Source organism: Phyllostomus hastatus, unplaced genomic scaffold (genome assembly GCF_019186645.2).
Source record: "Phyllostomus hastatus isolate PE091 unplaced genomic scaffold, TTU_PhHast_1.1 phas_contig_80, whole genome shotgun sequence".
NCBI classification, from domain to species: domain Eukaryota; kingdom Metazoa; phylum Chordata; class Mammalia; order Chiroptera; family Phyllostomidae; genus Phyllostomus; species Phyllostomus hastatus.
The window spans coordinates 21,627,969-21,640,960 of NW_025333960.1; the positions used below are offsets into that span (position 1 = coordinate 21,627,969).

Consider the following 12,992-nt stretch of genomic DNA (forward strand, 5'->3'; position numbering starts at 1 on the left):
AAACATTTTGTATTCACTGTTGTATGTGTCATCTCTTAGTGATGAGTGACACTGATTGTATATTTATGATGCTGAATATCATTGCTTTTGTTAAATCTTAAATATTTACAAAGTACTTGTAACATTGGTAATATATAAAGATAAATTATTAAACACTTGCGTGTCCAGTTTGGCTTCCCATGTGGTCTTCCCAGACAATCCATTACTCTCTGTCTGAATTTGCATTTCCCAAATTAATAATAAGGATATTTTTACATGTTTACTAGACCATCATGTTTCCTGTTGGTGAAATGCCTGTTCATGTTAATTTCCCATTTTCTTTTCTTTCTTCTTCTTCTTTTTAATCCTCACCTGAAGATATGTTTACTGCTTTTAAAGGGGGGAGGGGAACATCAATGTGAAAGAGAAACATCAATTGGTTGCCTCTCAATCACCCTCCATCTAGGGATCGAACCTGTGACCTAATAGAAGCAAGTGAGTCACCTGGCCAGGGCAATTTCCCATTTTCTTATTTGGTGGTTTGTTTTCTTATTGACAGTGGTCATTTCCTACATATTTAGGGAACAAAATAACTTTTCCTTACATGTGTCATAAATATATTTTATCATATGGTAGATTTTATTTTTGCTCCTTTATGGTTAAGTTTTGGTAAAGAGAAGTTATTTTTAATGTAGATGAACATTCAATCATTTTGTTTGTGATTCATACTGTCAAGGTCTTATTTGAGAAATCTTTACCTAACTGGCTGCCACTAGTGCCAGCCCTGAAGCCACTTATCAGGAGGTTTAGGACATGACAAGGTCAGATGCTGCTTGTTTGAGATTTTAGAAAAGTAGTCAGCATGAGCCAACACAGACCAAATGGAAAATGGAAAAGCCACCGGAAATTGCTTGGGAGGGCCCCAAAATTGGGTGGGTTGGGATCTCAGGGGATCACCAGGGTGGGCCAAACAGTGTAAACAGATTGATGGAGACTCAGATAGGATGCCTGCCTGCTGACTCTCTGAGAGGAGGGCTCAGCAAAGGAACAATGGTCTCTGCCAGTGCCTCTATCTGAGGGAAAGCTGCCACGCCAGCCCTCACCCTATAGTCAGACAATTCAGTTCTTCCGTGTAAGTCCAAGGCGCCTTTGGAGTTGTTGCCCCCCAGCACTGGAGCTCATAGTGAGTATGAGTGTATCACTGAGTTGATCCTTTATGAGGAATGCCTGGAGCCCTGGCTGGGTGACTTGGTTGGAGCATCATCCCATTCACCAAAAAAGGTTGTGGGTTTGATTTCTGGTCAGGGCACATGCATGGGTCATGGATTTGATCCCCAGTGGGAGTGTGTACAGAAGGCAACCAATGTTTCTCTCTCACATTGATGTTTTTTCTCCCCCACCCTTCCTCCCTCTGTAAAAATCAATAAACATGTCCTCAGGTGAGGTAAAAAAAAAAAGGAACACCTGGGACTCCAGAATCCACCCCCCTCTCGCTCAGCCAAAAATCCCTGCTGGTTTTCACAGCCAGAAGTAATGGGGACTTCTTTTCCTGGCACTGGATCTCTGGACTGGAAGGTGTGGTTGTGGGCTGGGACCCCTTGCTCCTCGGGGTACCTCTGCAGCTGAGATATCTCTCTTGATTTTTAACCATTATACATGGGTGTGGGACCAGCCCATTCTGCATCTCCACCCCTCTTACCAGTGTCTATGTGGCTTCTTCATATTCTTCATTACAGGACTTCTGTTCAGCTAGACTGCAGGCGGTTCTGAAAGATGGCTGTTCTGTAGTTTAGTTGTAATTTTGATGTGGTTGTGGGAGGTTCTGAGTACTGCATTTACCTATGTCATCATCTTCACCAGAAGCCTCATATGAGATTTTTTGTGTCTATTATAAGTGAGATTATTTTAAAATTTAGGTTTCCTAACATTTTGTGCTGGTGAATAAAATTCTAATTGACTTATGTGAATTGATTTTTAACTAACAACTTTGCTAAAGTTTTATTCATTATAATAATATGTCTTTAGAGTTTTGGGGTATTGTTCTATATATAAATATAAGACCTCCAAATGACAGTTTAATTTGTTTTTATTCAATTTTATTGCTACCTTTTTAAATAATTAAAATAATTAAAAATTATTTTAATTGTTGGCTAGGGCAAGCAACAGTCCTTATTAGCAATTTTATTATAAAATAATTTTATTAAAAATTTTCACTAATTATAATGCTTGCTTGAAGATAATATTTTAATAGCCATTATCAGGGTAAGGAAATTCCTGCTTATTCCTAGTTAAGTGTCTTTTGTTGTTGTTGTTAATCATAAAAGTATGTTGAATTTAGATTTTTTTCCTAAAACTTGAGATAAACATAATTTATCTACTTTAAACTGTTAATATATTAAATTTAATTTATTTGCTAAGATTGAGCCCACCTTGCATTCTTGTGTTAAAACCATTTTAATCTTCTTTTAACAGTGAATTTAATTTGTTAATATTTTGTTTAAAACTTTAAAATGTCAAATCATGAGTAAAATTGACCTAAATTTTTATTTTACTATCATTGTCTGGTTTTGATATCAAAATTATACTGGACTCATCAAATGAACTGGATTGTTCAGTCTTTGTATTTTTTGGCATAAGTTTGGAATTATGTGTATATTCTGGTATTTTCATTGTGGGAAGGATTTCAACAATTTATTAAATTCTCAAATGTTTATGGAATCATTCTACTTTTTTTTTCTTGAGTCAGTTTTGGTAACATATTATTTGAAAATTGTTTCCATACAATAAAAATTATTCAGCTATCAGTATAAATTATTCATAATATTCTTAATCTTTTTATCTTGTGCTTTGTTGGTACTTCTTGTAAAATTTTAATTGAGAAATAACATACATAGAATAACCTGCTAGACACTCTTCAGTGCACACTTGGTGAAATTTCACATAGTATGTATCGGTGTAACCACCACAGAGGTCCAGACATGGAACATTTCTAGGACCCAGAAGAACGTCTTTTGCTTCTATCCAGCGATACCATCCCAGAGGTAACCATTCTCCTTTGACCATCACAGATCAGTTTTGCCTGTGTTTAAGCTTTCTATGAATGGAATCATGGAGAAGTATGTGTCTGGTTCCTTTCTTCAATGTTACGTGTATGAGTCACCCAGGTCATTTTATGGCAGCTGTTTATTTTTCTTTATTTCTGTACAATATTCCACTGTATAAATGGAATAAATTCATACCATTACAGAAGTATATTTATTCATTATATTTTGAGAGATAGTTTGATTGACTCTGGGCTTGAAGATTATATGCAAAGGCTACTATGAATATTCCTGTTCATAACTTGTGGTGGGCACAGGCACTCACATATTGAGAATCGGATCTAGGAGTACAACAGAAAGGCCACAGAGCAGGCTAGAGTTCAACGTTCGTATACACTGCTCAATAGGTTTTTTAAGCAGCTGTACAAAATTGTACTCCCACTAGTAAAGTAAGTGTTCCAATTTCTCTTCATTCTTGCAAAAAGAAAAAAAGAATGTTGCATTCTTTTTTATTTCAGTCATTCTGATATGTGCAGTGCTTCTCTTACTGTCCTTTAAACTTCTACACATACAAAGTTACAGCTACCTTTAATTATTAATACTATTTATGGTTTTATTTTTACTTGATCAAACTCACCAGATTAGCTTATACATTTTGTCAAAACTTTTTATTTTGTAGGCCTCTGTGTTGTTTTCTCTCTCATTATTTTTGCTCTGAATTTTATTATTTTCTTCCCTCTTACATTTTTATGGTTTGTTCTGTGACTCTGATCCAAATGTCCTAAGTTGAATGTTTAGCTCATTAATATTATGCCTTTTTAAAAATGTTCTAATATTTTTTGTGTTCTAATATCTTACCCTCTAATTACTGCTTACTTATATCTCAGGAGTTTTGAAATGTAGTTATGTTTCAATTTTAAGTATTTTCAATTTCTGTTTTATGCCCTCCTTTTTCTATCTGTTTTTAACTTTAAAATTTATTGGTTTTTTAAAAAGATATCTTTTTCATTTATAATGTTTTTTATTATGGTCACAGAATGCAATTTGTATGAACCTAAACTCTTCAATGTGAGAAATAACATACATATAGTAAGCTGCTATAATCTTAAATGCGTTGCTTGATGAAATTTTATATAGGCATATACCCAGCCTTGATATGGGAATTTTTACAGGATTCTTCCTGCCACTCAATCTCTTTGTGATGTGAACTGCACAATATATTACATACTTATAAAGAGTCATATGTTCTATTTACTCGCTTTAAGATAGGGAGAGAGTGAAGGAACCCACTTAGTTTATAATGACAAGGCTTGGCTTGGAGAATGGATGTGGCCGATGTAAATAGAAAATTCCTGGGGAGTGACTGACCCAAAAGGTTAGGAGAATAAGCCATAGGAGGTAGAAACAAAGTTTCAGACAGGCATGAGTAGGAGAAAGATGGAACAGGACAAATATTAGAGAAAAAATTATAATTTGATTTGCTCAAAGGGCTCAGAGAATGCCCAACTGGTAATCGGGGAACTGAAAAATCTGAGACTGGGATTTAAAGAGGTTAAAAGTTGAAATTTGGTATTTTAGTCATCTGTACAGGCTAATAACTAGGAAACAAGGGTGAGGGTAAGAGAATGACATTAAGAATAAAATATTTAGAAATGTGCACATTTAAAAGGTGAAAAACGTAAAAGGTGGTAACAAAGTACCAATAAAGGAACAAGCTAGTTAGACAATTTAAAAGCCTTTATCAAGGCTCTCATATGTAGGCTGTTAATATTCTGGGAAGACAAAGTACATCTAAGAGAAACCCACATCAACATTACACAGTAAGTGGAAGAAAACAGTAATAAGAAATCCAGAAGGTAGCTTTCTATTTTCCTTTGTTTTTCAAAATTACCTTGAGTATATATTTATTAATCTTTACCTCAACACAATTTGAGCCAAAATGTAAAATGCCTAAATAGAATTCTACCACTGCAAACTCTTTTGGCCTAGTACTGAAAATACAAATATTATGTGCAATTCAAGATGCACAGTTGTATACAAAAGCATTCCTATTTTTGAATTCCATATTCTAAAATGACACTGTAACCATATTAAAAGGATCAGCAGAAAATCCAGAACTGGAAGAACAGAAAATCTAGGCATGATAGTGGTAGCACTTGAATAACAGGGGCAAGGATCAATGTTAGGTAAGCATGGAATAGGGACAAAGAATGGATATGAGGCAGCTGCTTCCATGTTCCACACCCTGCTATTTATGCCAGAGGTCATTAACTCCCTGTTCTAGTACGTTGTGGATGCCAAATGAATATTGAACACAACAACAATAAATCTGAAAGCAGATTGAACTTGGCAAAGCAATTCAGTCTATTTCAAGAGCATCTTAAATCTTACAAATTTATTTGGCCATGTAAATTACCTACTTAATTTTAAAGTATTGTTTATTTAGAGGGCGCTTAACTCATTTACTTTTGTCCTTTGAACTCAGCAAAACTTAGTATCAGCAATTTAAAATATAAAAACTTGAAAGCTTTTTTAACCACATATGAAAATTTCTATTATACAAAACAAAACAAAATAAAACAAACAAAAAAAACCCCAGAACTCTGGAACTTCAGTAGATTCTAAATTGGCACCATGTACGTTTCCATTTTCAGTATAAGAACCATGAAGAAAGAATACTGACTTTAAGACATATTCAATATGGTATTTTTTATCTTTTTAATAATTGATTTGAGAGACGGAGAGGAGGGGAAGGGGGGGAGTGGGAGTGGAAGGGAGGACAGAGAGAGAGACAGGAACACTGACCTGGTGCTCCACCCCTTTACGCACTCATTGGCTGCTTCCTGCATGTACCCTTACTGGAGATGAACCTTCAACTTCGGCACATCAGGACGACACTCCAGCCAACTGGGCTACCCAGCCAGAGTGAAAATGATTTTCTAAATGTTAGAAACTTCAAGCCTTGTAGTTTATTTTAATATCTTTAGATCATACCTAACTTTAAAGCATCTATGTACTGTTTGGTAAATTTATCTTTATATCTATATATTAGTTATTAGATATATCTTCATATACATTCAAAGACAGAGAACATACTATTTTATCCCATTCATTTATTCAACTGATATTTACCAAGTCCTTATAACAAGCATGCTGGGTGCTCAGAGGTGAAAAAGGGGAAGAAAGAAATAAACAATACATAGTGACTTTTCTTAAAGAAATATAAAGAGGAGACTAACTTGGATAAGATTTTCAGGGGAGGCCCATCTGACAGAAGAGAAAGAGCCAGTGACCCAGAGGCTGGTTCGGAAGAGCAGCCCAGGTGAGTAAGCAGTCGGTGTGAAGACTCCAAAGCCATCTCCACTCAGGGGGCCTGGAGGCTAGGAGGCTGGGAGGCTGGAGGGGTGGGGGGCTGGGCGGAGTGTGTGAGGACAAGCCTCTCTGCACAAGGTGAGAGCAGCCAGCCAGTGCCACACTGTGTGTGGCCTCATGCACCCATGAGAGGTTGAGATTTGGATTGATATGGGAAGCTACTAAAGAAATTCAAGTGAGTTGATGTAATATACATGACTATAACATTCTGGTCAACAACAGTAAGAGGAAGGGATTTAAAGCAGACAGAAGATAAAGGAGGAGAATCCAGTAAGAGGCTACTGCAGTATCCAGGCAAGACATGATTTCCTGCTAGACCACAATGGTGGCTTTGGAGATGGAAAGAGTGACTGGGAAAGGTGCTGGAAGTGGAATCAATAGTACTCACTAATAGATCAGATGTGGGGAATGAAGGAAAGAGAGGAAATCAGGAATGGTTCCCAGGTTTTTTGCTTGAATAATTGGGTATAAGATGGTTGTCTTTACTAAAATGATGGAAGTCGGGGGGAAAAAAAGCTTCAGCAAAAAAAAAAAAATCAAAGGTTAATGTGTATACATGGCATTTCAGAAATCTGAAAGAGATACAAATGACAATATCAAGCTGTCAATATGAAACAGTAATCTGCCAACTACGAAGACAGCTAGGCTAGAAAGAGAAATTTGGGGATTTTTAGCATAGGGTTAGTTATAGCCACATGAATAGATGAGAGGCCTACTGAGAGAGTAGACCGAGAAGAAAAAGAGAGCCAAGGATGAGCATCAAAGAATTCCTGCCCTTTTAGAACAGGCACGTAAGGAAAATCTCTATAGGCAGAAGCAGGAAGAAAAGTAGTAGGGGGTGCTGTGAAGTCAGAGAGGTGCCTGTCGGGAAAAGAGCTGTCCACTCTGCCTAGTGCTGCAGGGATGAGGAAGACAACAGGTTTTCTTTGGAACCAGGAGACCACTGGCAACCTTGGTAGAAGTAATTGCAGCCTGTTTGGGAAAGCAGGCCTTGAGGTGAAGAAGGACAGTGACAACAGACTGGTGCATGCTCACTGCATCTACACCAGAACCTCGATGTGAAACAACATTCGGGTCCAAACAGGTGAAAAAATGAATATACTCGGAAGAACACACACTTATTCAACACCTTCTAGGTTCCAGCCACTGTGTCAAATGGCTCCTGAATGAAAACAGGTAGGTGGCCAGCTGTCCTGCCATGCTGCTGTATGTGGGAAAAAGCTCTGGGAGAGCCACCAGCCAGGCCCAGCTCCATGGCACTGATCCATGGTGGCATTTGCTACGATGGGCCTGGCATTTACCATAGGTATTAAGGAATGGGATTGAGTAAATGCTTGCCCCAAGGAATTCATGGGAAGAAAAGGCAATTGTTAAAAGATAAGTATAAAGCAATGAAAGAGTTTTTACATACTATTTATGACATACACAAGGGCATTCAAGTGAAGGACACTTGTGTATCTTTCACTTGCGTATCCCCTTGGTGGGGAATCAGGGTCATAGGTACTGGGTAGAGGGGAAAGTTGGATAGCCTTTTGGAGGGTAGAAGGCAGTCAGGACAAGAGAGATTATTAGTGTAGAAGGGACAGGACAGGCTTCGAGAGACACAGAGGCAGTATGTCCTAAGTGGGTTAATTAAAGTACTTCTGACTACAGAAAAAAGTGAAAGGTAAGGAAAGGAGGGAAAAATTTACCAAGGGCCAGAGGCTGAAGAGTCTCATATTTCACAATAAAAGCATTATTAGATCATTCTATAGAGATGGAGGTCCAGAGCACTGAGGATGTTTCAAATAGGGAGGGACACACCATTCAGATTTGTGTTTCAGATGGATTGCGCTGGCAGCTGTGTGGAGATGGATTTGAAAATGATAAGACTAAAGTCCTAGGGAACAATTAGGAGGCTGCTTCAGTAGTTTAGTGAAAGATGATCGGATACTGAACTTCAAATGCTGTAAGGGATGGAGAAGAGGAGATTTGTTCAAGAAATATATATGAGTTAAAGTTGAGATGGTTTGGTGACCAATTGAATATGGAGAAATAAAAGCTACTCAGAAGATCAATCTATCCACAAGTAAAATAAAAAATACGTAAGAACAAAAGCAGATTTGGACAAAGGATGATAAGATCAGTTTTGGACCTGCTGGGTTTGAAATTCACGGGAACACGTGAGAGAATATATCCAGCAGGCAGCTGGCTGTGAGTCTGAAACTAAATGGAGAGATCTGAGCCAGAGATACCATTTTTTAAAAATCAGTTTCATTGAGGTTTATTCACAGTTAAAAATTCACTAATTTTACATCTGGTATTGAAAAATACATATAGATATGTAACCACCATCACGATCAAGATACAGAATATTTCCATCAGCCTGCAGAAGTCCCCTCCTGTCTTTTAGAGACACCATTTGGAGAATCATCTGTAAAAGGTGGCAGTTTAATCCATGAGAGTGGACGAGGCCACAAGGAGATGGTAGTCAGATCGAGGATAGCAATGGGGATATAACCTATAGGAGTAGGCAGAGGAAGGAGAAAGCTATGGAACATTCAAAGACATATGAAGGGACCCAGGAGGGAAGACAAAGGTTTAATAAAGAGGGAATAGTCAACAGTGATAAGCAGAACAGTAAGTAAACCAAGATAAGTTCTCTCAAAAAGAAAAACAAACCAACAAAGTGCATTACATGGGTCAGTGAGGTCAGTTGAACCTTAAAGAAGTCCGTTGTGGTAGAGTGATGGAAGCTGAAGATCCCTTGCAGTGGGTGGAGGAATGAATGACAAGAGAATATAAGACAGCAATAACACAGATTTTATTAAAAGGATAGGGATACAATTTCAGCTAGAGGGAATTGCCAGTGGAATTATGCGAAGTTGGAATGTAGAGTTACAGACCTGGATCCTTCACAGCTTCTTGTCTGCCACTTACTATCTGTGTAGACAGATCTCAATTCATCTGGGCCTATTTTTGTTGTCTGTAAAATAACGTAGCTTAATCAGAAGGCCTCCACTGTCCCTGCAAGTTCTGATTCTATGGCACTGTATGTGCACCTAGCAACCTGGAGATCATGGGTAGCCCTTGCAAGAGCAACCTCAATGGATTGGTGGGGATGGTGTGAATTGAAATGTAAGTAAATGTTTCCTTGGGGAAACCTGGCTAGAAAGGATGCTGGAGAAATGGAAGCAGATGGTCATATGCTTCCAGTATCACCATGAAAAACATTTTGAGGTCCGGATGGGGTAGCACCTGATCAGACAGTCAGCCATTGTCAGTGAACTCCAGAAAAAGATCTAACATTTATTCAACACATAGTAAATGTCAGTAACTCTGCTTCCAGTATGGAAAAGCTAGATGGCCAGTGTTCTATCTCATGGTATCGTTGTAGGTTATGTACAAATTTATATGGTGCTCAGCATTTGAGGCAAGGGAAAATGAATATATTTCCCCCACAATTTTATACAAAACAAACTCCCCATAGCAAATTTAGATTAATAATCATAATATTAGGGTACAAAGAAAACACTTTTCATAAATTCAGAAAACACTGTACAAAAAAGGGGTTCAAATTAGGATCTTTTGACTTCAATTCCAAATTTCTCATTATAGGACAGCTACTTTAAATGCTTGTCTTTTGTCCATTTCTTGGATTGTATGAGTTTATATAGAATTTACCCTTCCCTAAGATTATATCTAAATCCCTTTTAAATAGGTAATCTAGTCTCCACCAAATAAGACACTTTTTGGTCTTGAAATATGCATTCCAATGTCTACCAATACCCTGTGATCCTAAATCATAGTCTAGAAAAATCCAATATTGTTGTTCTTGACAATATCTATGTATCTAGGTTTCATTATCTCCTGTGGTCTTCTTTTCTTTTCTGAAGTCTCAGTCCTCAGCAAGAAGAAGAGATGAAAATACCACCTACATTGCTAAGTCCTCCAGCTCCTATCTAAGTCACTAGATATAAGTCATACTCCTCTTTGTGATAAAATTTATCCCCACGTGGCATGCTTATCTTTTGGCAAAGAGTGATCATATTAATTTCTCTTTTACATACACTGGTGAAAATGAGAAATCATAGAAGCTTAACTAGTCTAACAAAAAATGTGAATAAATTCTTATTTATTATAAGTTTTTTTCTTGCTAACACATTACTCTTAGGCTTCTTTTTTGTAAAACTTTACATATGTTTAAATAACACTCTGTGTCAAGTCCACATACTATGTTTTACTACACATTTTTAACTGTAGAGAGTATCAGAAAGAAAGTGGGCACATAAAATTCTATGACAAATACTATAATGGAAAAAATGGTAACAATGATGAAAATGTTGAACAAATTAGTGAACTTATGAGTCACAAAGGAAATATGTATGGCTGAATCCAAATATTTGGTTGATTAAAGACACTGCTACAAGTTCTTATTAATTAAGTTGAATAAGGAGGTACCGTTCTGCATAAAAAGTCATTTTTAACCTGCAATAGCTTAGTAATTTAAAAACTCCATTGTAGTAATTAAAATTAAAAGATACTTCAAAAATATTTTACACATTGTTTTATCTAAGTGCAGGATGCGGTTAAACTTTATAATTATCATGAAGATTTTAGGTATAATTAGGGATTCGGACCATCTCTTGTAGATAAATTCTCCTCTTCAACTCTTACCAAATTAATGTGTTAAAGACTATACATATGTCCTCCCCTATTTTTAAAATATTTCACTTCAAATAGTATTAAAATATACAGCAACTTGGAAACATCAGAAGACATAAACCATGAACAAGAAAGAAAAACAGCCATGTGCCTTTTCATAAACAATCTACAAGAAACAAGATGTTGGTTACGCTTCATTTTACATGCATACGTATCACTTCTCTCTCTTTCTCCCCCCTTCTCCCTCTCTCTCTCTCACACACAATACATGCATGCACACAAATAGATTCATATTAAATCAATTTTATACACAATTTAAATTAAACATTAGTAGAAAAACTCCTCTACATGATAAACAAAGAAAAACAATTTTTTAAAAGAAGGGAAGTAATTTTTGCATAAATGTTTCCTTAGGAATTCTTATGAAAAACAGTTTAAAAATAAAACATTTGGGCAATAATTGGGGAAATTTGAATATGAACTTCTTACAGATAATATGGATTTATTTAATTCTTTAGCTGATGTCCTTATTCTTAGGAGATACCATGATGTCTGCAACTTACTTTCATGTGGTTCAAATTAATAAGAAGACTGTAAAGAGAGAAATGTGACAAAGTATTCCTATCTGGTTGATCTGGACATGGACACACACACACACACACACGTGTTCACCGTGTTGTTCCTTTAACTTTTCTATAGGTTTAAACATTTTTCAAAGAAAATTTGGAAAAAATAATTCATTTCATATGATTATAACTACTAATATTTATTTCAAAAGAAACTATTTGATCCAACGCATGAGCCATGAACCACTATCAAAAGTATGTTCTTCCAGCTGTCCTCATCAGTTTGAAAGAATTTCATTTATTTAAATGAGAAAAAGGTGCAGATTTACTTGAGCAGAGAAGGAAACGCAGCTTCAAAGTTTGGGACCATGCCTGTCATACAGATGCCACATTTCAGGAGGAGGGGCTGTGTGTTTGTCTTCCCAGCTCTCCCCTACCAGCTGACTGATGGCTATCTGCAGGGAGATGCGGGGGGCCTCCAAGAGGGTGTGAGTGCAGAGACGAGATAAGAAAAATGCAGTGACCTCGAACTGAAGGAAGATGGATCTCCCTGGGGTTTTCATTTGGATGGATCTCCAGATAGAAACAGGTAGGGAAGTGGAAAGAGCTATTAGAAACAAAGTGATAAAGCATAAAGAAATTATAATAAAAATGAGCCATCCAACACTAAGCTTCAAGAAATATGACTTCTACCTAGTTCATTATACATGAACTTGTTTCTTGTATTCATTGCAGCAAAAAACATGAAATTACTCAAATTAAGGGGAAAAAAAACACATTAATTTTGAAACCCAAACCCAGATTGAGATTGAAGATACAGGCATAGTGTCTTTAAAAAGAATGGCTGAGCACAATGTAGGCAGGTTTTAAAAATCCTGTTGTGAAAAAAAAAATTTTTCCCTTATTATCCAGAAGGCAAAGAAAATCAGTGAATGTTGACAACATGGTATTGAAAAGCCACCCCTACCCAATTTGTTATCCACAAATATATATATTCTTTTTAATTTACTCTAAGCCAGCATGCTGGCTCATAGTATCTTACTTTTATGTCATTATCTCTCTACCATACACACAAGTCATAACTGGGGATTTCAGCTCACGGTGAAGCTATGCTGAGATTCCAGATCTCAGTGGTGTTGGCATGAGCGCTGGTCTCTTCAGTCACAGAGAAGACAATATCCTAGGGAGACTGGAATTAGTCCTATTTTGCACCATTCAAGCCAAAGTGCTGCTTATCACGAAGCAAATAATTGCTAGCTAATGGCTATGGGGGGAAAATCCATTGCATTTCAATCTAGGCATCTCTTGGCACATGACAATAAATAAAGCTGAGGAAAGTATAAACATAAAGTGGGGACAGTTTCTGGAGGAGGTTAAATAGCAAACATTA

At 36.8% G+C, this 12,992-nt stretch overlaps 1 protein-coding gene across 5 annotated transcripts in view; it reads right to left on the reverse strand.

Annotated features, from left to right (window-relative positions):
* Nucleotides 1–12,992, reverse strand: part of ZNF521 (zinc finger protein 521) — a 283,198-nt gene that overhangs the window by 143,088 nt on the left and 127,118 nt on the right. The window contains exon 5 of one of the 5 annotated variants that reach the window (XM_045850068.1): nucleotides 12,201–12,782. The exons of the other annotated variants lie outside the window; for them this stretch is intronic. Within the exon in view, the coding sequence (XP_045706024.1) occupies nucleotides 12,699–12,782 (84 nt within the window). The 3' untranslated portion in view covers nucleotides 12,201–12,698. Of the gene's footprint in view, nucleotides 1–12,200; nucleotides 12,783–12,992 lie in introns of those variants that run through there. 5 annotated transcript variants of the gene reach the window in all.